This window comes from Austrofundulus limnaeus, unplaced genomic scaffold, assembly GCF_001266775.1.
Source record: "Austrofundulus limnaeus strain Quisiro unplaced genomic scaffold, Austrofundulus_limnaeus-1.0 Scaffold171, whole genome shotgun sequence".
Taxonomy (NCBI): Eukaryota; Metazoa; Chordata; class Actinopteri; order Cyprinodontiformes; family Rivulidae; genus Austrofundulus; species Austrofundulus limnaeus.
The window spans coordinates 780989-806958 of record NW_013952573.1 but is presented as its reverse complement, the minus strand read 5'-3'; the positions used below and the strand labels follow the sequence as shown (position 1 = coordinate 806958).

General features: G+C 38.0%; 3 protein-coding genes across 4 annotated transcripts in view; 2 read left to right on the top strand and 1 right to left on the bottom strand.

Moving 5' to 3' along the window:
* Nucleotides 1-434: 434 nt before the first annotated feature.
* Nucleotides 435-17854, top strand: ankrd10b (ankyrin repeat domain 10b). Its single transcript, XM_014017520.1, has 6 exons — nt 435-757; nt 1183-1335; nt 2192-2283; nt 10987-11252; nt 15208-15315; nt 17276-17854. The coding sequence occupies exons 1-6, from the start codon at nt 560-562 to the stop codon at nt 17473-17475; spliced, it is 1017 nt and encodes a 338-aa protein (XP_013872974.1). The 5' UTR covers nt 435-559; the 3' UTR covers nt 17476-17854.
* Nucleotides 17855-18713: 859 nt separating this feature from the next.
* On the top strand, nt 18714-23750 carry ube2al (ubiquitin conjugating enzyme E2 A, like). Of its 2 annotated transcripts, XM_014017524.1 has the most exons (7): nt 18715-18911; nt 19835-19865; nt 21084-21164; nt 21248-21273; nt 21446-21535; nt 21610-21698; nt 22994-23750. In XM_014017524.1, the coding sequence occupies exons 3-7, from the start codon at nt 21139-21141 to the stop codon at nt 23120-23122; spliced, it is 360 nt and encodes a 119-aa protein (XP_013872978.1). In that variant the 5' UTR covers nt 18715-18911; nt 19835-19865; nt 21084-21138; the 3' UTR covers nt 23123-23750. The 2 variants fall into 2 exon arrangements, with proteins under 2 accessions (XP_013872977.1, XP_013872978.1); XM_014017523.1 differs by lacking the exon at nt 19835-19865 and having other exon boundaries at nt 18714-18911.
* A 198-nt stretch (nt 23751-23948) lies between these two features.
* The window catches only part of ing1 (inhibitor of growth family, member 1), a 2822-nt gene continuing 800 nt past the window's right edge, over nt 23949-25970 (bottom strand). Inside the window, exons 2-4 of the mRNA XM_014017521.1 lie at nt 25291-25457; nt 24989-25137; nt 23949-24814 (exon numbers count right to left, since the gene is read on the bottom strand). Coding sequence (XP_013872975.1) covers nt 24200-24814; nt 24989-25137; nt 25291-25429 — 903 coding nt within the window. The 5' untranslated portion in view covers nt 25430-25457 and the 3' untranslated portion in view covers nt 23949-24199. The remainder of the gene's footprint in view (nt 24815-24988; nt 25138-25290; nt 25458-25970) is intronic.

The window sequence follows — 25970 nt, the reverse complement described above, 5'->3', positions numbered from 1 at the left end:
CAAATAACTTCATTTCTGGACATTTATGGTTTGATTTCTTTGTATGTATGGATCACTTGGGTTGTTACCGACATCTGGTGAAAATTTCATGCCATTAACACCTCTAGTAATATATTTACTGAGAAAAATGTTGACGTGTTCAATACTTATTTAACTGCTGTATAAAAACAATTTCTTTGATTTTATTTTTAAAATACGGTTTAAAAAAGATCCTCCTGCCTTAAACAAAAACAAGAGAGAAAAAAAGAAAAGAAACAGAAGCTGAGCTTAATTTCCTGCATTCTGCTATCAACGAATTTTATCATTAACCCTTTGCAACATGAACCACTGACTGAGCATGCGCACAAATGTCAACTCCAGTCCAGTGTTTCCGCCTCTCCATCTCAAGTTTCACCTCGGCGCGTGCTCTGCTTTGTGTTGTCAGGCAGAATAAAGCAGCCTCAGTCAGGGTGGCGCGCGTGTCCTGCAGACACCTCGTCGATAGACAATAGATAGGTATTTTACGGTCTTTTGAAGTAGCCAGCTAACATTTATCTTTTTCATTACCGATTTTGCCACAATGTCTGTCGGAGTGGAGTCTGGATTCTCGAGCGAGGAGGTGTTAAACAGCCGCTTCCCGCTCCATCGAGCCTGCAGGGACGGAGACGTCGGTGCCTTGTGCTCCCTCCTTCGGTGCACCTCGAACCCGGCTGACCTCACTGTTGAGGACACCTTCTACGGCTGGACGCCCATACACTGGGCCGCACATTTTGGAAAGGTACAACTTAATCATTTGGCCGACCGGTTTAACGGCATTGCGGTGAAGCTGTGTCCTAAATTAGCGCCTTCCGACATGAGCCTCGTCTCGGCCATTTCCTGGTCGCTGCTCGAGTCAGCCATTGTCAAGAAGGAAAGCGGACCCTGCTAGCTAACATTGTGTTTCTTTTTATAAATTTATCGAAACCAAGTGAAACCTGAGCTCAACCCTAGTAAAAGACAACCAGAAAGCACTAAAATGTGTTTGTTTACCTTGTGTGTGATGTTGAAAACAATAGGCCAACAGAATAGGCAGATWTTGCATGCCTGCAAGGAAAATATTTTAAGACTGCGACCCAAGCAGTACTTTCCAGTACGCTTGTCCAAACCTGCCCRGTGTTTTGAAGCTCTGAATGCATCTTCCCATCAATCTTTGTCTCTCCACAGCTGGAGTGTGTGATGAGTCTGGTTCAAGTGGGCTGTGGCGTGAACTCCATCACCTCCAGGTTCGCCCAGACACCCGTTCACATTGCTGCCTTTGGGGGCCACCCTGAGTGTTTGTTATGGCTACTTCAAGCTGGTGCAGATATTAACAAACAGGTAGGACTGGCTCTCACTCTCTCTACTCTAGTTTGTTCGAGGAAGTTAATTTTTTTTAGTATTTCCCGGAGAGGTCCGTGGAAAGTTTTTCTCTGGTGTGACTGTAATGGGAGTGGCATGTTTTTACACAAACTGCAGTGCATTTTTGATACATTCAAGAAGTAGAAACCATTTTATCCTACAGGTTGAGGGATTGACAAGTGAATGAAAAGAGCAGAGCACTGTGAGAGAATGAGCTTAGGGGGATCATTGTAACTGTGGATTATTACCCGTACAGCATCTCTGCTTGCTACTACACTTGACCCACATCCCTGTTATGTGTTACATCTTCTGCTACATGACTGTGTTCACTTTATTCTACTGCTGCTGATGGGATTTCATGCATGGACTCGTGCTCTGAGGTTATATTTTATGCTCTGCTGCACGACTGTAAGAGATTGGATTAGTAGGTCACAATGACATAACACGTTGTCGTCATTGTGCGGCGCACTGATCGCTTCGTCCTTTAGAGTTTTCTCAGCGTTTAAAAAGAGAAACACTGAGAAAATTCTGTTTTTGTGATATTTTAGACTGAGGTCAGACAGCAGAGTCACAGTGTGGCCTACATCAGACTGGTTACAGGCAGTCATCTTGGTGCTTTTTTTTATTTCTCCATTTGCTCTCAGATAAATGTTACAGTACGTGTGTGTGTGTGTGGGTGGCAGAGATGTCTGGGTGAAAAGTTCAGGCCCAGTCACGCCCGTTAGTTTTGGCGCGAGTCCTTGGGAATACAGAAGTGGGAAATTAGATTGAAAATGTAACAGTTTCAAGCGGAGAAGCGTTTTGGCTCATGCTTGCTGTTCTTGTCCTCACTCAGGACTATGTGGGCGAGACGCCCATCCACAAGGCTGCTCGAGCGGGCAGTCTGGAGTGCATCAACGCTCTCTTGATTCAGGGAGCGAAAGCTGAGTAAGTCCTGTGACCAGTCTTGCGTCCACATTTCTTTTCCTCCTTTAATATCCAACATTTCACTTGCACCTTTCCAAGGGATCCCCACCAAATTCAATTTTGGAGTAGCACTGACTTTTAACTGCTGGATGTATCTGATAAAAGACCCGTCAGATGATTTGCAAATTAACTGTGTAAAAAAAAAAAGAGCAACGATTTTGCTGACAGAAATTAAAGTAAATCAAAAACAGCCTTACACACACATTAATGGTGGCCCATACTTGTTAAAAACAGCTGCTCAATAACTACAAAATAGTTATTTTCGCAGTAACATCAATATTAAAACAGTTTAGCTGGTGTTTAAAGCATTTAAATATAAACACAAACTAGGGTTGGGCATAATCGTATCGTGTGCAATTAATCGTCAGAAAAACATTAATCGRTTATTTTTTTGGCACTTGACGATTAATACGATTAATGCCACCAGGCAGAGTCCGCTCTGTGCTCCTCTCCTCTTCAAATATGATGAACATTTAAGCAAAAGTTCTGTAATTTATTTATCCATCAACACAATTAAAATTTGATGTATAACCTGAAGTCTGTGATTTTGACACAATTTGGAAAAGATTTTTACGAAGAGCAAATCTTTCCCACTAAATTGGTCATGTGACTACGAAATAAGGGTGTCCAGGAACTCCAGGGAATTAATCGTCAAATTAATCGTTATCGGCTAAATACCACAATTAATCGTGATTAATTTTTTTGCCAATATCGCCCAACCCTAACACAAACTTAAAAGAAGGCTYATGCTGAATGGAGAATTTGCTGTTTTGAAATGATCTGTACAATTTAGTGCTACTTCATTCTGCTACAGTGTTTTATCTTGTGCTAAAATTTACACCAAGCAGCTCTGCAAACATTTACATCCCAGAATATTTGAACACATGCTGTAGATTTATCAGTTTGCGTTGAATTTCATCCACAAAGATGATGAACGTAACTTGACTTGTTTTATATAAATTTGGAGTTGGCAGAATACTGTATTCTTGTTTAAATCCAGAATACCTTTTCATAGTTCTTCTTTAATATTTCTACTGTGATCATAAACCAGGATATAAAAATAGAACACAACTGATGGTGTTCCCTTGGAAATGTGTCATATTCTGTTAAATCTTTAAAATTGTTGTTTAGTACTCCAACAATTAGCATTAAGTTGTCCTGTGTGTGTAATATTAGTAGAAAATAAATTATAAATAAATGAAAATAATTTGTTCAGTAAATGTTTGACACTTAGACAGTTTGACTCATTTTTTTGCAATATGGGGATACAGCTTCGTAAAGKTATCTTTGCACACCAGATTTTATATTTTTGGCATTGTCCGTTTGGTCCAACTATTACACAGACACAAGGACAACTTAATGTAAAAGTTAATATGCTGTTTATTACTTATTAGGCCTTATTGCATGCTATTTGTTAAAACTACAATGTGGTTTTATTTACCATTTGTTTTGGCCAGGGTCTTATACTGGACAACCAAATGCACATTTACCTCTTTATATGAAGCACTTTTTCCCCAATTGTTCTGAAAGGCTGTTAGCTGTTTGTTGCACAAAATAAAAATGCTACGTTTTCCGTAAAAGATTTTCCAATCTACATTGCTAATGGATAATTTCCAGTCTTCTCATCTACCTTTTAAAACACAAAGAACTCCTTTGTTTTGCAGCAGTAAAAGTGGAGATAAGTGCTTGTTATGATCCTGAGGTGTAACATCAAACCACACCTTTCTAGTCTGCGGCAGTTCTGTGTTTTCTCGTGCCAGGATTAGTCGACTTATGGAAAATATTTTGCAATGGACGGCACCTGAAGCACAAACGAGGACACGCCTCATTTTTTCGTTTGCTTAATTTTAGTTCAGCGACCTGTATGACACAATTAGATGAACATGCAGTGAATGTCTTAACCCTAATTATCCTCCAAACCAGCTCAGCAGCCTGAGAGTTTAACTTCCTGGCTGTCTTGTAGCAGAAGTAATTTGATGAATGTTTTACTGTTTTTTTTAACACTAAAACATCAATGCGTTTTAAGTTTATAGTTTACCATATCTAGATTTACTATTTCTGTGCAAAATAGCTCTGCCCACTTAATACTCACAGTGGGACTGGTTCATTGCCAAACCGGATCTTCGTCAGGTCAAATAGATCACTAATAATTAACTTGTTTCTTTAAAAAAAATGTTCCCGTGTAGTTTCATTTTCTGAAACAAACCTTCTGCCTTTCAATTGGGTATTTTTTTGCACCACAGAGACCCGCAGCTCGCAGGGGGTTTACAGCTTTACAGTTGATTATGTGAAACTCGTTTGGGATAAGTATCAAGTTGAGTTTTTAGGGCTGTGAGTGAAGAAAGTAAACCCTTCTGTCAAATATAGATCGAGTTTTGTTATTAGACACTCATGCTGAGAACAATGATAATCTATTTTTGACCACATCCATGTAATGTGATGACATTTGGTCTTGTCACAAGGAGAAAACATACTTAGTTGCTATCATTAAATGGTTGAGAACTTTGTGAGTCTGTTGTAAATTGACAAAAGTACACACTAGGAGGAAGATAATGTATATTAAAGTGCAAATGATTTCTTTCTATTGATAAAAGTTGTCCAATTAACCAAATCACATTGATCATGACTTTAAAGTTTAGTTTTCAGCAACTTAAACCCCCTGGTTGCTGTAGGTGTTGCAAATTAAATTGGCTCGTTTTGTGCAGAGATGTTAACAGAGCCTTTATTTCCTGTTGAACAAACATTATGTGCATTTGGTTATCCACTGATGAATTTTTACTTATGATTGAAATGATGTGATTTCCTTTTTCCCCTGCAGGTCAAAGACTCTTAGTTTAGTTTTATTATCAGTTTGTTTCTTGAAGTTTTTTGCTTTAATTTATGAATCAGAACTGTAGTTGGGAACAACTGGGAGGACAACTAAAGCACACAAGATGGGAATGAGACTCATGACAAAATCCATTCATATCGACAATAAGGGAAAAATAGGTCAAATAATTTTGTAGTTATTCTTTAAATTAAAGAAAAACAGCTTCTTGACATAGCAATTTAAATTATATAAATACAAAAAATATTTATACTAAAGTGTAATCATAATAACACAAAATGTATATGTAAAAACATTTCATTAGTAGGGCTTTCTGGGATCAATTCTCCATTTTTATTTTAAAAAACAAACTGTTTAGCATTAATGTTTTTGAAACAAAAACAAGACAAAAAATCAAAAGCACAATTTAAAYTTACGCTGCCAAGAAAAAAGTTTAACAAAGTTTAATGTTTTTACTTTTAAATCTAAAAGTTATTGCAGTTTTAATGTGATTTTACAGCTTTTTGTAACTGGTATAACAATGAAATAAAAATACATTTCAGTAGTAAATTACTTTATTAAAATTTTAAAGTTGTAATAAGAAAAGTCAAAACTCTAATTTAAAATGGTAATTTAATAATTGTTTTCAGTATGTAAAGGAAATCAACCCATCCCTGTCATCACAAATTAGTTTTCCTTTAAATCTATGCTTGGATTTGATTTTCCCAAGTTTTTCCTTTCCAACCTACATAAATACATGGTTTATTTTTATTTTGAAATGAGTCGAATCATCTAAAAGACACAAACAAAGATAACTTACCTTCACACTTGTATGGTCTGTGAACAGTTGGCGTCTTTTGCCTTTCTGAAAACTTCCTCCTCCTTATCTCTTCATCATTTAGCTGATTTTCTTTTATATCCCCCCTGTTGCCTGTTTGCTTCATTGTTTCTTCTGCCAATCTTGACTTCTCTTAAGTCCCCATCAACCTGTCTTGACTTGGGAATTCAGAATAAGAAATGACTCCTAAACAATAAATAGTGAACTTTAGATGTATTTTTAAACATTTTGCAGAAGAGACGTTCAGTTTCTTTTAAAGCTTGTGTACTGATCTTGATGCTGGTGGAAAAAATGTTGAAGAAGAACTTGCAAGATTTAAAYCCTTCTCTGGTTCATTGAGGTGGTTTTCCTATCTATTCCACATTGATCAATAATATTTAAATCCCTACATGTCAACTTTGGGCTTGATGAGTAATCCATCTGATACAGTCTTGAAATATTTGAATTCAAATGCTTTTATCTTCATCTTCTACTTCTCATCTGTAGTTTAGTTGTGGAGGCAACAGGTCAAGGAGAAAAACCCAGACGTCCCTCTCTGCAGGGACACTCCATTGCCGTCTGGGTGATCCCAGTATTCTTGGGGCCAGGATACAGAACACCTCCATCACGTTGTGGATCTGCCCCTAGACTCTCATCACAATAGGCCATTGACGACCAAGCTCCTGCCGCGCAACAAAGGAAGCTAATTTCTGCTGTTTGTGTCTTGGATCTCATTCTTTCAGTTGTGATCCACACCTCATGTCGATGTGCGAGGGTTGGAACTTAGATGGACCAGTAAATCAAGAGTTTTGGCTTTCAAATCAATGCTTTCTTTGCCCCGATAAACTGAAGCCTGATTCGTCGATTTATCTCCTGCTCCATTTTACTATCACTCTTGAAGAAGACTCCCATATACTTTAAATCTTTAACCTGAGGGGAAAAAACTCCAACTTGGAAATGCTTGGGAAGAAGTCAACTGGAACATGCATTGAAAGGCCTTTTTATAAATATAAAGACAAGGAGATCTTCAGTGGGTCACATTTCTTTTTCCTTAAAATATGGATGCTTCTGCGTGACTAAAATAAAGTTTATTTTATGAAGCACCTCGATTATTCTGCTTTCTGTGACAGCTTTTTTAAAGACCCGATTTATCTTAACAGCAAGAGAATGGAACGTTATTGTGGTCTTATTAGTGAACCAACTGGTTGTATTTCCCCCACATCTCTTCATCTTTTCATAAATACTCTAAAAGGGGACATTCTTTTTCTCCCTCCAGACACATACATTATCCTAAATTGTTTGGCTCCGTGTTACAAAAACAAACTACAAATTTTCAGATATTTATGTAAAATTATGTATCAATGCAATATTAGTTTAAATGGCTTTAAAACTAGGATATTAGAAACATATAGACTAACCCCATTTGACCCCATTTGTCATGAGTCTCAAACTGTTAAGGTGGTCCAGTAGACAACTAGTAAAGTGTTGAGGTGGTCTAGTAGACAACTAGCTGCAGGGAGGACAGTCCTTGGAGGCTTCAGGTGGTGAGAGCAGAGCAGACATGTTTAGAGAAGCTGAGTGAGATGAGTTAGCTCTGCCTAGCATCATGTACTGACCTGTTTAATGCTAACATCATCCTGTTGCTATGGTTATTCACTGTCATTTCACTGTACCAGAAATGTTACTTTCTACACAGAAATGTTTTCTTTTGTATGTCACAGTATTAACCCTTATATATATTTAATATCATAGTCTGTTTTGACATCTAATCTTTGTCACCTTTACCTTTATGAAAGTGACAATAAGTTACAAAGAAAAGAAACGTTTGCTGTACTGTTAACAAAACCAGAACCATACATCTGAATGTTTTGCAGCCATTGAATTGGAAATGACTTGGTTTTTTCAAGTAATCCTAGAAAGGGGGAGAATAGACACTGCTGAGTCTGCCCCGTTCCCTGGGATAGCCGCACTGTTGTGGCATTGAGTGTTCACACTATCGCTTCCTATCTACACACTGGCAAACTGTTGAGGTATTTCTTGCGGTGATTGGTTTTAATGCTAGGTTTTTTTTATGAATCAAAACTAAAGTTTTTGTTTTTTAGACCTGCATGCTTTGCTTATTATCCATGATTGTTCCTGTACTTTAGCCTTTTTGTTTTCATTTTTTTTAATGATTTTGTTTTTTGAACTAACCATAGGAGTCCTTTATATATGGACAGGTTAAATCACGTGAGTCCCATGTCAACATTTAGCATGACTTATAGGCTGCCTCTGGAAGGTTAGATAATAATAGTTAGAGAAGATGCATACTGTGTGCTTAGGACTGAAAAGCAAAGCATACCAGGCATTTACGAAGAATTAACGCTTCCTATTTTCACAATTTATCGTTCTAAACCTGACTTGTTAGTAATCCATTTTGTTGGATTAATAATTTATGTAGATGTCTGGTCTCACTAAAGGAATACAGGTTAAAATTTTAAGAGCAAAAAAAAAAGAATTACTTTGTAATAACAAATTACTAACTCAATGATATATTTTAACTTAAATGAAGATTATAGAACAAATCTGTGATGGAACTGCAACCCGTCTGTCTCTAACCTGCCTCTCATTCACTGACTGCTGGACATGGACACCCATGACCTGTAAAAACCTGGGTGTTAAAAAAAAAATGGTATGGCCTTTACAAGAAATTAATGTTATATGCAAAGTCTACAGATTTTAAAATATAAGTAAGTGTGTGAAATTCAATTTCTCACAATGTAAAATTTTCTATAAAATACTTGAAGGTACTTGTTTTTAAAACTGAAGCCTCGGGTCATCTTGACCCCAGGACAGCAGGAGGTTTAAAACATTTCATTCACCAGTTTGAATTACTATAAAAAATGATACTGTTTTAACTCAATGGTATTTAATTTTTTTTTTCATTTTGTATTCTATATTATCCTTAATTCTAAGCATTGATTAAACTAGAAAGTGTTTTAAAGTGTTGAGGACACTTAAATGGTTTTAGATGGTTTTGTTAGTATTTAATTTAAAAAGGGCACCTATGTGGATCCAGGGGCTTAAACCACTGGACCTCCTAATGGACAGCAAATATCAAGTGTATATTTTTTAACATATGTAGCAAAATCTTGACAAATGTAGTGCACTTGAATAGAAATTTATGATTATTTAATCTAAAGAGTTCAATTGTCATGTGATTAACTTATTTATCAGTTGTTTTAATATGATTGCATTGGGTAGTGCTAAAAAAAACAAGTTAATGTAATTAAGATTTTGTATTCCTTAGCGTGAGACCAATCCATCTGTTTTAATGTTCTTTGTATAATTGGGAAACAACTTGTTTGGAAGCGTTAATTTGGAGGGAGACGGGTAATGTGCAACAAGTTATTGTGTGAACTTTTTGTTCATTTTAAATCTTGAAATTATTACAGAATGTTTTATCGTGTTCACTAGCACTTGAAATGTGTTTTGTTCTGCACAACTGTTTAGATAAGAATGCAGACAATGAGCAAGCTCTAATCACAATGAATGAGCTACCAGTGACTGTGTGTTAAATTCTTTCATTGTGTGGAAGCTAATGTCACTTGGATTGAATGGCAAATGTTCAGAATAGTTTTTTTTTAAATCAACCTTTACTTAAGCTTTTTAGAATAGTAGAGATGAACAGTGCTTGAGCTCTTATCCATTGGCTTTTGTTCAAAATGTCCAGCAGATGGTAAAGCTTTCATGTTTTAATCTCACGTTTTAATTAAAGTAGAAGGTTAGGCTCGTTGTTCCAGTTCTTGAACAAAGACGTAACTGTTTTCGTAGGAACCCACTTCGGAATGTGATGATATTTAGACTGGGAACAAGTGCAGTATTGTTTTGAAATTGGCTCACAGAGAGCAGAAACATTCCTCAAAAGATTTTTAATAATTTGTGGAATACTTGTTGTATATCAACAACTAATAATCAGACTTTAGTCTGCCTTAGATTTTACTTTAAAATAACCCTAACTTTCTTTTTTATGTAAAGTTGTTCGTTTGTTTTAGATAAAAAAACAGTTTCACGTAGTTTTATTCTTGTGACATTGCTTCCAYGCTGCAGCACTACAGACCTTCAGGGTCTGTAAATTGGATGAAAATGTAAAGCACAGCACTGTTTGCTCATTTATTATTGCACTCAGAAAATCTCTGTTCTTGCTGCAACTGGACATGATTACCACAACTGTTTATAGCACACACACTGTTTGTGTAAAATGTTTTTTACTGAAAGACTTATGTTTCCCAGTGTCATTTCATTCATTTTTCTTAAAGTTCTTCACCTTCGAAGAGAAGATTTCTGGATTTGTAGCTCCCGACAGCTCAAGTTGGACTTTGTTTCATTCATTACATCCATTTAGAGGGTCCWGATGTCCTCACAACAACAAACTTGAATCTTCTGGTTGTTTCTTAAAACGTCTTTGCTTTGCCAACCTCTGTTATCAGGAAGAAACTACATGAAATGCTCTCTTCTCATACAGTAAACATTTTGGATTCATCTTTAGAGATCCTTGAGCAGCATCCATGTTGGACCAACAGACGACAGAGTACTTGGTTCTGATTCTCCTTGTTGCTGCCCTTTGTTCTGCAGTTGAGGCCGATCATGAGACTACCTGCAGAAACTCCCTTGTGATTCAGCAACTCCTTTGTCATCTTTTGTTGGATTGCTTTGGAAACTCAGACTAATGTGGGGAAAAGTTCCAGTTGTCCTAATCATGTCCTCTTGCAGCAAATGTGTTTCCCTTCTTCTGTGGAAACCAAAATGATTTAGATTCTCTGTAAGAAGCACTCGATCCAAAAAGGATCAGTCGTCATCTTCATGAAGATGATGAAATGATGTGAAGAGGTAGAGCAGTGCAGGCTAATTGTTTTACATCTGTGAATGTCTTATGTGCGAATACTTGCTTAATGAGTGTGTATGTACGTGTGTGTGCGTGTGAATGCTTGTCTCATTCTGGTTTTTGTGTAACCCCAACGTACACTGAGCATTTCTGACAGTCTTCCTTCCTGTTGTGCAGCATGAGGAATGCCAGTGGGCTGACGGCTGCTGACCTGGCCCACGCACAGGGATTCCAGGAGTGCGCTCAAATTCTCGCCAATGCCCAGAACCTCCAGCAAAGCACGGCCCAGTCCCATAACAGGGCTTTTCTCAATGGTATGAGTCAGAATGGGGGCCACTCTCTGCCCACCATCCAGGGCCGCAGCTTCTTGAATGGTGTGCCGAACAGAAAGAGGTCTTTTGATGGCATTGAGGCAAATCCACTGAAGAAGGCCAGACCTAATGGTAGGTCTATAATGGGGTGGGAATCTTTTACTATCTCACGATTCGATTTGATTCAGATTTTTGGGTCACGATTCGGTTCAAAATCAAAATTTTCATTCAAAACTCAATGTGAGCCCATTTGTCATGTTCCTAAAGTGTTTCATCTTCATTTTGCAAATTTTGCACACAGTGAAGCTCATGTCAAACTCAGACTCATCCAGTAAACAATAAAATGAGCCCAAATCTTTGCATTCAGTGAAGACAGGATCAGTTGAGTCTCTCTTTCCTCCAGTTTTGTAGTTTCCTCTTTTTATTGGTGCTTTCTGTGCATGCATACATTCCAGAACCAGCTCCACGTGAYGTCAGGACGTCCCAAGTGGTTACAAAATGGAGGTTGACAACCTTTGGATATTAGGGCTGCATGAAATCAAGAAATCCTGCAATGTGCGATAACGGTGCTTAATATTGTGGAGACGGTATGACTTGCGATTTAAAAAAAAGATAAAATATACATTGTTGATGTTTTCTGCTCTGGTTTCGGAGCAAAAAAACAACTAATACATAATTTCCGTTACAACATAATGAAGTGACTATGATTTGATGTTGTTGCTTTGGTCCGTTTTTTAATCAGACTGATGTTGACAACATAAATGCAAATATTGGAGCCAATGATTTATTGCAATTTATGCATTTATTGCGATATGCATATTGCACTGGCTGTTATCACTTCAACGATAAATTTGCAATATATTGTGCAGCCCTAGTGTGTGTCTGTATAAATAAATAAATAAATAAATAAAATAATTAATTAATTAATTTTGGGACATTTTAAATTGATTTTGAATCTTTGTAAATGAGAATCACGATTCCGATTCAAAACGATCTTTTGGTGCACCCCTAGTCTATAGGCTACCGTATTTTTCGGACTATAAGCTGCATCAGCCATTTAAAAAAAAAAAAAACCCACGAACATTAGCATATAAGCTGCACCTCCAACATAAAAAAAACTACACCCAAATTTGTCGTCAAAAAAGTGAATTCAACATCAAAACATAAAAAGCAAACCTTTAGGAATTAAAGTTTGGAGGGATACGGTTCATATAACTGACCTTATTTTGGTAGTTTTCTTTAACAGTTTCTGGTCCAACAAAACGTCTTATTCATCGTCCCCCGGTGCACTGAAACCTTCGAAGTCCTCTTCAATGTCGGAGTTAAACAAGCTGAGAAAAGCTGCGTCACACAGTGGTATCTGTTGTCCTCCCGGGGTAATGCTGGCTCTGAAGCTGTGGTGTCCTCTTCACGTAGCAGTCCAGCCTTTCAGAACCCATTGGTGATGGTGGACTCATTCACTCTGCTCCATACTGTTAGGATCCACTGGCAGACATCAGGAAATGWCGCTCTTCRCATTCGGCCAGTTTTTGTGAATGATTTATCCCCGTCAGTCATCCAAGCCTCCCATTCAGCCCTGAGTGCTTCTTTAAATGCACGATTCACACTGATGTCCAGGGGTTGCAAAAACTTTGTTGTACGTCCAGGAATAACAGCAGGAATTGAGTTTGTTTTATTGATGGCTGCTTTCACCGAATCCATGATGTGGGCCCGCATACTGTCCAATATCGTGTCTGTTAAARATCCGTCGTGTCGTGTCTGCTACTAACTAAAACAAAATGGCGCTACACCTCCGGCTAAGCTGGCAGTATGGTCGCTCGGCTGTCGACCGGTCCACGCGCCGTCACGTGGTTGTTCGGCATTTGTTTTCGCACTGACCTTTCATAGTTCCCCCGAGAAACCCCGAGCCCAGCTGCTGGGAAACTCCTCCCGCTCCAGCATACGTCACTGCATGGGATTCCTTCCCCGGGGAGTGCAATGCGGAAAAAAAAGTCTGTGGCTCTTCACTCGACGTTTATCCACAAACTGGTCCTGGATTAATCTCCAATGTGATTATCAGACAGATTCCACCATGAAAAATATCTGTTTTATCCCCTTTTATGAGTTTTTGGCCATTGACTATCTTTAAATCGCTGCTTCCTGGTACAACAATCGGCTCTGGAAGCAATCACTTTTTTCTTCTTTTTTTTCCCTTTCTTTTTTTGAAGCGAGTGGTTGAAGCAAATGGAGCATAAGAGCCCCCTGGTGGCTGAATAGAAAAATCCACGTATAAGCCGCACCGGGCTATAATGGTGCGTTCACACCGAACGCGATTTCAGCATCAGGAGCAGCAGGTTTACATGCAAAGTCTATGGTGGACGCGCTTCAAGCAACGTCGGGAAGTTCTGCGGCGCCTCAAGCGCGATTAGAGCAGCGCGATTTGAACGATCTGAGCGTTCGACGCGCTGAGGCGCAAATCGCTGAAGTTAGAAAATCTGAACTTTTGCAGCTCGATGCGCCGCATCAACCAATCAGAGAAACTCCACTGTGTGACGTAGCGACATATTTCCCGACGGGACAGTTTACTGAATGATGTCCACTAACCTGAAACAGACAGAGCTCCTGCTCTTTAGCTGAAATGAGTGCCTGCAGTCGTGTCCTGAGCCGCACCAATGCGTGACAGCGACTCATCAGACTGGAAAAATAGTCCTGAAAGCGAGCTGTGAGCCTCTACTCTGAATTATCTGGTGAATTAATTATGAATTAATTATCTGATGAACGTGACACGTTCTGGCTGTCTGTAAATAAAGCAAAGCCACTTCCTCGTCCGACATTAAACAGAGCCCGACAGAGGAGGGAGGGGCGGGGAGGCTGTTGCCGTGCAGCGCTTCAACAGCTGACCTGCGTCTGACCTCAAAGTGCACAAGCTTCAAATTTCAGCGTTGGCTGCGATTTTGAAGCTGAAATCGCGTTCGGTGTGAACGCAGCATGAGCCGCATGGTTCAAAGTTCAGGAAAAAAGTCGCGGCTTATAGTCCGAAAAATGCTGTAATCTTCTTTGTTTTGTTGTTTGGGTACTTTAAAGTACGCTAATGTCTTTACATAAAAATATCTTCCTTTGCCAAGTTGTCTTATATAAATTTAGTTAGATTTATATCCTGAGCATGGCCCGAATTTGTGTTTGGGCCGAAGTTATATTCTTGACAGTCAGGCCGGGTCAGATCGGGCTTCTATGGCGCATTTTTATTAAGCCTACAATACAACACAAAGAAAATGAAACAAGAATGCATGATCTAAAGTTGTGTTAATCTACTTATTATAGTCTAAGTTTACCCTGTTTAGGAAAAAAAGAAAGGTGAAGAAGTGATGCAGAGCTCACATGGCCCCGCTCTGCTCCTCTGATCTGATTTGCTCAAAAGCTACGGTCTAAAAATGAAAGCACTAAAAGCTTATTCCATCTATGCATGTATAAAAAATTTACCCCAAAAATCATCCATAAAGTCCTGGAGTTGTATTACACAGGAATAACTTCTTACAGATTTCTTTTTCTAAAACAACAAAAATGTCAATTTTTGTATATTACTGAAAATATTGTTAAATTTTACCTTACATCGAACATTATAGATTGTTTTGGGTCGTTGTGGATATACAAATGTTCTTGTTAATTTATTTTTTTCCCCGTTTAAAAATGAAAACAATAAAATTAGACATTTTTACTTAAACCATCAGGGCAGGAACTCAAATGTTCATGTTTGAGATGTTAAAAATGAGTTTTATCTGTACTCAATAATTCAGTTTTAGCTATAATTAAACATTTAAGGGGGAAAAATTGTTTAAGTTTGTAGATTTGACTTTAAGTGAACCCACCAGGGCTGAAAATCAGTCACTCAGAAATGAGATGCATTTAAGAAATATACGTTTGAACTGTCTTCATCCATTAGGTTTTAATTGTGAAGAAATAACTCATTAATGAAACACACAATCTGAATTTTGCACCTCATGTTGAGACCTAATTAATATGAAGAAACACTTTCTACAGTAATCACAGATCTCAGTTTTTTAAGCAACTTTTTAAATCTGCTTTTAAAAAATGGGCTGTCTGATTTCAGGAATGTGCATGCAGCCTGAGTTTCTGAACGGGAACGGGCCACTAGGTGGCAGCGAAGAGTCTCAGATGGAGAGCATGAACATGGAGACATCAGCGACTGTAACCTCAGGTGGGCCAGGAAGCTTTACATTTGGGCTGAATGGGTTTGCACCGCCTCAGGGTCTGGGGCCTTTGGATCCATGTGAGGACCAGGGCCCACWGGACAAGCTGAGCCCCACTACTAAAGAGCTGGAAGTCATCACTGTGGCATCAATGCAGACTCCATGTCGCTGCACTAATTCTTATGCTTACTTATAAAAGGGCTTATGTGTCAAGGCACACTTTTAATATATACTCATTTGTATCGTCCAATTGTTTTTCTTTTTTAGTTACACACACAAATGAGTACTTCTGTTTTGGTGGTGAGTTAAATTAGAAGGTGTGTGGAGTCTGCGTGGTATATTTTATACTTTTTCATGGAACTGATGGATGAATAAACGTTTGAAGATGTTTTTTGTAATCATATCTCTATATATTCAGTCTATTCTTCTAGTCTAACAAAATACAGTCATATAATCAACAAGTCTCTAGGTTTATTATAATTAAAGGATAATTTTGTTTTGCACAATTTCACAGCAGTGTTTTCATATCCAGTGAAAATGTTTAAATCATTTAAAAATTCTGCAGTGTTTATAAGAACGGGTCACCTGAAACTATAATCTTTACTCTGTTTATTTTTTTTAATGTTAATAAATTTTAGTATCAGTTATGGGATTTAACCTTTAGGAATAGACGTAACTTTGATACATTTATGCAGCTGGCTTAAAAAAAAGAGCGAACAATTTTTTATAAAATTTTGTTTCGCCATTAAGAATTAAATCTTTGAAAAACTGTTTTAATAGATTACGCACTGGGTTTACGTTATGTTTGACATTTATACACATTTAACAGGTCCTGCTCTTAGATGTACACATAAATGCAAAATTGATTTAACTCAATGCTCTTTTATAGTAAAGAACAACTTTATGCCAAAGCATATCCCAACATGAATGCAGCTTGAGAAGAATAAAGATGTTTTGTTGCTACACTAAGAAACAATAATGCATGTGCTTAAGATTATTATTATTATTTGTATTTATTTGTTTTGATGTATGGTGGATGTTTATTGTATGTGTTTCTGCAGGTTTTGGCAGCAGGTGGGGTTTGTGCACCATTTTATATTGTTTAAATCTTTGTTTTACAATCAGTTTTTATGAACAGTTCTGCTCAAGATAGATTTCTACATTAATCAAAATGCCTTATTTCTTGAGGTTCATTGACTTTTTTTTTATTTATTTTGGGTAGCAGTTTCATGTTGAAGGGTTATGGTGAATGGTGAGGGAGTATTTGAAACCCATTTGGCAAATGAGCAGGTTTAGCTTTGTATCTAATTGTAAAATGTTAAAAATAATTAAATGTTGCTATGTTTTTCCTAATATGATTGTGGCTTTTGATTTCTTGCTGTTTTTGGTATTGTGTCAAATATTAGCCTTTTTGTTTAAATCTTTTTGAAATGAGTTTTTTGAAAACTTGAGTTCAGATGAACCCAAATGAAGTGATTAAAAGAAATGCCACGGTTTACATGACTTCTCTAAAGGAAATCTGCCTTACATTTTGGTATAGATTCAATAAATCGGACTATTTTCTGATGAATGCAACAGAACTGGATCATGACAAAGCAAAAGTTGAACAAAAGAACCATAGATTAGAACGTAACCTACTTCCATCAGGGTTCTCAGGTCAAAAACTGAGGGTTACGTAAGGATCTTGGGTGCATTTCGCAATTTATTGATCCATGCGTAATCCAGGAGGTTACAGAACATTTAGTATTGCAGAACAACTAGTGTGTTGAAATCGGGTCACATAGTGGATTTAACACGTTTATAATTGGCTACTTGAGACTAAACCTACTTTTATATATAAAAAAAGAAAAATTGTGCAAAACAAAACCAATCCAGCCAAATTTGTTCTTCCATCTGGATAATTGGGTTATAATTCAAATGTATGTGCTTTTTTATTTTTATTTTTTTACTATTTTGTTTATTTTCCAGCATCAGGAGACAGGCACTGTGTGGATTTTCCTTCAAATAACCAAACAGCAGGAATGATCCTTGATCAGCACATCTGCAGTCACTCGCCTGAGATCATTAGCACTGCAGGCAGTCAGGTGGAGCACCAGACGTCTGTCAAAGCAGAGCAGATGTATGACCACACCTTCTACAGCACCATGCTGCTTTACCACGGATCCTAAAGTACAAACCATGAAGTTGACAGGCTGTCGTTTTCATTTCAGTTTTTAGCCTCAATTTCATTTAGGCCTAAGCATTTATTCGCCTTAACGCCACTGAGTGGTCGAGTATTATTTTGAAATGGCTGTTTTACACGACGTGGGCATTGCTGGGGATCAATGGGGAATTTATAACTGAAAACTGAGCAGAGTGCATATTTTTGTTTTGTTTGAGAAATGTATGTTTTTGTTTTGAGTGTGCTGCAAAGGTTCTAACAATAAAACACTAAAAGCATCTGTAAGGAAGCACTGCCACACCATTTTGTTTTCAAGTTGTCAACAAATTAAGCTCTGATTCAGTCAGTATAAACTTAAGTATTAAAGAACTTTTGCAAATGGTAAAGCCTAAGCTATTTTGTTAATATATTTACTTTTTTTCCCTGCAGACTTTTGTGTAATTATTTTAAATGGCCTCGATCAAACGTTCCCTGTTGTTTCTTTAGACTTACCAGAGGTTTTATTTGACCTTTGGATCATTTTCTGTTCAGCTCTTGGCAGCATTTTAAAGGTTTTGGAAACTGGAAATCTGRGAACCAAAGAAGTGGGAGAAATAAAAAGCTGAAAATGGATACTTTTTTTATAGGAAATAAAGTGAAGTAGGTGAAATAAAGGCCTGTAAGGAATTGAGAAATGCATCATTTTATCTACTTCTGTCAGCTTAGTTGTTTTATAACAACTTAAATAAAACAAACTTATTAGTAATAATTAGGTTTTACTTTTATCATACTGAAAATTAATTGGGGGGGAAAGCAGCCAAAGTCGACATGAAGAAGTAGATGTACTAATAGTTTTGGAGAAAAAAAATGAACATATGAATATTTAATACATTTATATATAAAACAAAATATTGACCAATATTTCAGTTAAAAACTCCAAATGACCAGGCCTCATGACCCTACGGGCCGGCCACACTGCACCTGTCACCAGGAACTCATCTCCACTGCACAAACATCACGTCACTGTGGCCACGCCTCCTGTCTCACTCAGGGCGGGGGGTGTTTTAAATTATATTTCTTAATAAAACGTAACATTTATGCGTGCACCTTGTAAAATACAACGTGATAAATCRTCGAATATACATTATATTAACAAAATTGAATTTTAATCGCTTTTGAAAATCAGTAAATTTCTGTTTAAATCGTCTCTCACGATTGTGTCCCCTCTCCGGTGAATGGTATCGTCCAGTCTGTGCTAACCTGGGCCGCAGCGGTGCATCAGGACAACATCGGGCCCGGCCGCTGAAGAGGACGGCGGTGAAGTTATCAGGAAAAATTAGTACCTGCAGTAAGATCGTTTCGGTACAAGAAGTTCCCGTCCGTGTAGTGGCCTTACCAAAAATATCTCACAGATTAAGCCATGTCAACCCCGGCTAGAAGGAGACTTATGAGAGATTTTAAACGGTAAGTTGGTCCAAACTGGTTAGCAGTTTCGTCAAAACAGCTATCATTAGCCTAGCTTACGTTAGCTTGTTGAGGCTAACCTTAATATTTCATTCTAATCAACAGAACTAGTTTCACAGTAAAGTACAATATCAAGAAACCCGTTCATAATTGTATTTGTTGTACAATACCGACTGATGTATTCAAAAATATTACCATAATACGAGTCAAAAACCTCACTGTTTCACTTGCGTTAGCCGGATATGAATAATGTAATGTAATTAACTTTAAAGATAAGAATTAACACAGCAAAAGTTGTGTTTTGGTTGTTAATTGTTAGAAGAATAACACATTCACAGAGGAAGACACAAAACTTGGCGTCTACATCTTGTAAAGTGACAGTCTAACATACTGTACTGATTAAGGAACAGTTTGTCCATAAATGAAAGATGTTTCTTTACTTTAAACTAGCTGCACTATTTTCTAATACAATTAATATACATTTGCAGTGAGTCCGTTCATTCAGGGGTTCTCAGAAACGTGTCAAACTGTAATTGTAAGTGTGAAGTCTGTCTTCATGGGACAGAGCATTTTTAAGTTCTAAGAAGTCGTACATTTTTTTGGACAGGCTGTCTCCAGGTGTTTACTAAGAGTGGCGACCTGTGTCAAAGGAAAAATATGTTTTCAACTTGAAGCACTGTTAGTTACTGATCATTAACATGCTTTGGAAACTTAAAAAAGTTATGTGTATTGGAAGAACTGAAAGTACTGAAATTAGAAATTGACAATATTTTTGAGTTTGTGTGTTTGAAAAGCTGATTGCATTTTATCAAGAGCTTCTCACACATTAAAGTTAAATAAATTGAGATTTTGCCATTTTGAAGAATACAATCATGAATTAAGGATTTGTTTGTTTTTTTTTGGCATGGACTGAACAAATCTAGTCTCTTGTCCTGATGCATCTCAGTAATCCAGGTAAAAAATCAAAAAGAAAAAAATTGTATAGGTCCTCTGGACGGGTTCTTCTTTAATGAAACGTTTCGTCTCTCCTCCAAGAGACTTCTTCAGTCTGAGAGTTTCAGGCAAAATTCAGGCTTTTAAGCACTGCCTCCATGTGACTGATACTCACATCACATGGCTATCGTTGACACCTAATTAACACTTATTGTTAACAGGGGGTGGAGTGATACCGGCAATGGCAGCGCTGTAGGAGGGGGACAACTGAAAACAGAGGCCTCCACCTCTGTTTAATTATGGACGGTCTTTCTTCACAAAAATGGCTTCTTTTACTCCTCTCTCAAACCAACGTTCCTCTCTATCAAGAATGAGAACATCCTCATCTCTGAAAGAGTGACCGCTGGCCTGTAAATGAGTGAAAACTGCCGAGTTCTGGCCGTTAGATGTAGCTCGTCTGTGTTGGGACATTCTTTTGAACAGTGGCTGCTTTGTTTCCCCGATGTATAACTGGTCGCGGTCCAGTTGCGGGKGTTTCGGAGAAACTGAGACGTTTATTTTCTAAACATGATGTCCCAGTGGCTTTCAAACCCCAAAACACATTACGGCAAAGGCTGGTTCACCCCAAAGATCCGRTGCCCCGGCACAAACAGAGCAATGTTGTATATGCTGTTAAGTGCCAGGAGGACTGCGACCAGTTATACATCGGGGAAACAAAGCAGCCACTGTTCAAAAGAATGTCCCAACACAGACGAGCTACATCTAAYGGCCAGAACTCTGCAGTTTTCACTCATTTACAGGCCAGCGGTCACTCTTTCAGAGATGAGGATGTTCTCATTCTTGATAGAGAGGAACGTTGGTTTGAGAGAGGAGTAAAAGAAGCCATTTTTGTGAAGAAAGACCRTCCATCATTAAACAGAGGTGGAGGCCTCCGTTTTCAGTTGTCCCCCTCCTACAGCGCTGCCATTGCCAGTATCACTCCACCCCTGTTAACAATAAGTGTTAATTAGGTGTCAACGATAGCCATGTGATGTGAGTATCAGTCACCTGGAGGCAGGGCTTAAAAGCCTGAATTTTGCCTGAAACTCAGACTGAAGAAGTCTCTTGGAGGAGAGACGAAACGTTTCATTAGAGAAGAACCCGTCCAGAAGACCTATACAATTTTTTTCTTTTTAAATCTAGTCTCTTATTGTGTGGAATAAAAAACTGAGATATTATATCTTTATTTTGGTTCCAAAGACTACAAGAAGATCCTCCAGCTGGTGTCAGTGGTGCCCCATCTGAAAACAACATCATGGTGTGGAATGCTGTCATTTTTGGGTAAGAATGTGAAATTTGTCCACTTTGTAAATTTGCCTATAGATTGTGAAACCTAACAAAATCATTTTGTTTTAATTTTTCAGCCCTGAAGGAACTCCATTTGAGGATGGTATGGCTTTTTTTTTTGTATTTGTTTTAAGGGTTAATATACACAATTATTAAATTATTCACTTGTAACTTGACAATGTGTTATCCTTAAGTCATTAAAGGTCATTGCTCCTATATTCCTCATTAGACACACATTTAAGTTAATTGCATTCCTTTGTTTGTTTTTGCCTCAGGTACATTTAAACTCATTGTAGAATTCACAGAAGAATATCCCAACAAACCGCCCACGGTACGGTTTGTCTCTAAGATGTTTCATCCAAATGGTAAGAGTATTGTGTGGTCATGTTGTTGTGGATACATATGGGCAGTATGTGATTGTTTTTCTTCTTGTCTATAGTCTATGCGGATGGCAGTATATGTCTAGACATTTTACAGAACCGCTGGAGTCCCACTTATGATGTGTCCTCTATTCTTACATCTATCCAGGTAAAAAAAAAAGTCATGCTAATTACTTGGTCAGGTATTAAAAATGTCTTATTTTGTCAAACCAAACCTTGTTCTAGTAAAAAACATAATAATAACAACAAATAATAAATCACAAGTCTAAAAATATTATAAAAAGTTGAAGATGTGAACTTCAAAGGATAGTTCAGATCCTCTGAAGCTAAGTTCAGTGGGTTTATAAAGAATATCTTACATGTTTCAGATAGTTCTGTTTGATGAAACAAGTTTAATCTGTGTTGTCATAACCGCTTTCATCTCTAAAACTTCATAGGAGTTTATGCTAACACCACTAACTTTAAAGTGTGACATCAGTTTCAGTCTGACTTTTTTTAAACATAATTCAGATTGTTTAGATCAGWGTTTCCCAAAGTTGGGGTCTGGACCCAAAGTGGGGTCCCGAAACATAAAGGTGGGGTCCTGAAAAGATTTTCTGAATTAATTACATTTTTGCCTTAGTTGTTACAAAGGAGTGAGGTTAGTGTAGTTAAACTGGATAAATGTAGTATAAAAATATTGTTACTATGTCCATGTTTTGTTGACCTGATACAAATGTTTATCATCCAAAAACAGTTGTGGGCACAGGTCTCTGATACTGTTATTTTGCGGGTCAAAAGCKGAAAAGTTTKGGAACCACTGCACTTTGGTTCCCAAAGTTGGGCTTGGGACCCAATTATGGGTCATGAAGCACCTTGGATAATCTCCAGAAATCAATTTAAAGGGTAATAAAATAATTGCTGATGTAATGGTTTCCCTATAATTATTATAAAAACACAATAAGTATAAATAAGTATTTATATTTGTGTACAAGCTGTTTAGATTGTCAAAAACCTGTGTTTTTAGGTTTATTAACGAAGTTCATGTACTCAGGCCAGTAATATTTGGGGTCACAAGWTTTTGCCATGGATATTTTGTGGGTCAGAAGAYAAAAAGTTTGGGAACCACTGGTTTAGATTTAAGTTACATTAAGATGACTGCAATCCACTCTGGACTTTGCTCTGGTAGGACTAGCTGTTATCTTGGCAATTTGGTCAGAATTAAATCTAATCTCTTCAAATTGAGGTCATTCAAAGAGTTATCTACAACAAGTAAGACACTAATAGCTCAACCTTTCCACAGAACCCCACTTCAAAATATTTGAACCATCTCTTTAAGTTGGATTTAGTCCCTGCAAGAGTTTGATTATATCTATATTACCTCCCTCAAGGTGTAAGAAACTCTTCTTTTTGAAGAAATGTTGAATATATCCAAAATCTGAATGTTTGTATTTATTTCCCCAGTCCCTGCTGGACGAGCCGAACCCCAACAGTCCAGCCAACAGTCAGGCAGCTCAGCTGTACCAGGAGAACAAACGGGAGTACGAGAAGCGTGTGTCTGCTATAGTTGAACAAAGCTGGCGSGACAGTTGACCTAACAACTCTAAAAGCAGCTCGCTCCATTGTTAAGCTGTGTGTGCTTCAAGTTTTAGTGGAGTAAATCTTGATTTTAAAACAATTTTTGTTCCCCCCTTTTTTTATTTTAAGCTTTTATGCACTTTACCTTCAACTTGATAGWGTTTTTCCTCTTTGTTTTTGGCCCAGGTTTTTCCTACACATCTGTTCTAGTCAGTCAGGGAAAATGTGTGAATATTGCCTCGGTGTTCTGTCAGTATGGACTAACAGACTATTACAGAGGAAAAAGAAAAAAAAACCTCTGTTTGCTGTAGAAACTTCCCATGACCTTTTATGTTTATTGTCCACAGGGGTGCATCAGCTACGTCATGGGTCCTCTTTAGTTGTGCGCCTGATCTCGTCAATTTTCACAATGCAGTGGAATAATAAGCAGCCTGAGCATTACAGCTAAATCACACGTTGACACAGAGTCCTTTGCTGTGTTGTGAACTGTTACATGCATGACATTATGTTTTCACAATCCTGTTGAGTTCTCGTGTATATAACTAAAGAAAGCTGCAACTGAAATTATGTACAGATTTTGCACTGGTTGTCCTTCACGTCACTTTTTCCAGTACTTGTAAATAAACATCATCCTTAAGTGGGATTGTTTTGTCTTTTTTTTTTTTTTAATCATGCCAAACTAACTAAATATTAGGATGTCGTCTTGCACTTTTTTATATTTGTAGGAAATGCATGCCATTCGCACTTTCAAGTGCAGCTGACTGCCATTTAGGGGTTTGTAAACATCAAGCTGCGATTGCAAATGAAATGTCTCAAACATGAGTCACAGATATGACAGAAATAATACGTTCCACTAAAAATTTTATTTGTTAAACAAGAAGATATATTGAACACGCAACACAGCATGAATGATAAACAAAGAGGGAGATTAAGCGCAGAACTTCAGAAACATGCTCCATTCCAGTTTTTACTAATTCTTTCTAAACCACACAGATGTTTCTCCTTTCTGCAGCAGTTACAAAAATAACCACAAGAATCCTCATAAATGCAAAACATAATTTTTTAAGAGTTCACTGAGCCATGCAGAGCGAGCTACCTGTTGTAGGCTCTCTCCTTTTTAGCCCTCTCCAGAGCCTTGTCTATAGTCTTTTCATTCTCACCTCGACACTTGGGGCAGTACCACTTGCCTTTGGGCTTATGGTTGAGCCCGACGCAGGAGAAGTGGAACCACTCAATGGGGCATTCGTCGTTATCGCAGCCGATCATCTCGCCGTAGGACACCTGCTCACACAGGCAGTACGTCGGCTCGTCCGGATCGATGGGCAGGTCGGGAGGCGACACCTCCCGCTCCGACTTTCCTTTAGACCTTTTCTTCTTCTTGGAAGACGTTTTGGCCCTCTTTTCCCGAGATGCGCCCACATCGTCGGCATGGTCCAGACCCCCGTAACATTCACGATTTTCCCCGTTTTTCTGTCGCCTTGAACGTTTCCCTCCGGATTTGTCTGTTCCAGCTGAACCCGGTGCGACCTTGTCTTGGTGGCCCGATTTCCCCGGTGTGACCGTGGCTGACGAAGACGACATCAAGGATGCTGCAGTGGAAGTCAGAGGTGGTGTCATGGTAACGAGGCTTTCTGGGACTTCTTGAGATGAGAGGAGGAGTTCTGAATGGCAGTCTATTTGTCGTGTTCGGTTCTCAACCAACTCCACCTGCAACAAAGCATGTAGTGTTTTTGTTTTAAGGCCTGTCATATTTTTTTGCGTGTTCAATTTCAGCTGCTTTCATACACACAAAAGCTGTAGCTTAAGTGTGTTCCATATCTGTTGTAAAAATTTAGACTTAAAGCATTTGCAAATGAGTAGCTCCGTTCGGTTCTAATTTACCATTTGACCAGCAATCCGTATCTTTTCATCGCCAAGCTCCTGGCTGCGGATCAGTGCCCTCTGAATGGACGACTGAAGCTTGCCCCTCTGAGGTGAGTCAGAYTCACGGCGATACCGTTCATACGCATCCTCAAGCTCCTTGAGAACATCTGCACAAAACACACAATCAGTTACACTACAAGTGAAATCATCTAAAAGGTACACAAAATTCTCAATTTTAGCTCTTTTCCTCGTTTTAACAAGTGAATTAAGTACAAAGTATTTGCGACATAATAGTAATCTGCCCCACTGAGCTTCGGTACCTTGATACTTGGCATCAATTTCCCTCATGATGGATACACTCCTCTGCAAGTCAAGAGGTAGATACTCCACCAGCTCCAGGTACTCCTCCACATAATTCACATCTACATGCCTCTGGTCACCGTTGGTTGGGTTCAACATTGCGGGTCCTCCTCAACCCTGGACACTCCTACACATTCCAACAACATTAAATAAACAAGGTTTTCCACTTACTGCACTTATAACTCTGTCTGCAAATACATTTCCCAAGGTGACATTTGTTTTGTTGGATTATTTTCTAAACAATCTGTCAAAAATAATCAAAAAAATAAATGCATGTAATTTGTATCACTGCTAAAGTATCAGTTCAGCTGATGCAGAATGTGTAGTCTTGTGTGATTTTAGCTTTTTGAAGTATAAAACAAAATAACTTCATAGTGTTGCTTTTTCCTCCACATCATTGGAGAGGACAACAGTGGTGCGAGCTAGCTACATTTCTGAGCTGAAGTCCCATTCAATGTGTGGATGAGCACAAAACCAAACACAAAGAAAGTTGCCAAAAGGGTATAAATTGTAATCTACAATGGTGTTTTGTGGTCTAATGTTAAAAACTAACAATAGTGACTTTGAAAAATGTCTTATTAYATGTCTATTATATTATATTATATTACTATACTATATTATTATGTCTTATTATGTCTTA

Excerpts from the sequence above, each read along its gene's own strand:
- ankrd10b (XM_014017520.1), top strand. The coding sequence starts at position 560 with ATGTCTGTCGGAGTGGAGTCTGGATTCTCGAGCGAGGAGGTGTTAAAC. Across the intron at positions 758-1,182 it reads GGGCCGCACATTTTGGAAAG|CTGGAGTGTGTGATGAGTCT; the intron begins GTACAACTTAAT and ends GTCTCTCCACAG. Across the intron at positions 11,253-15,207 it reads GAAGAAGGCCAGACCTAATG|GAATGTGCATGCAGCCTGAG; the intron begins GTAGGTCTATAA and ends GTCTGATTTCAG.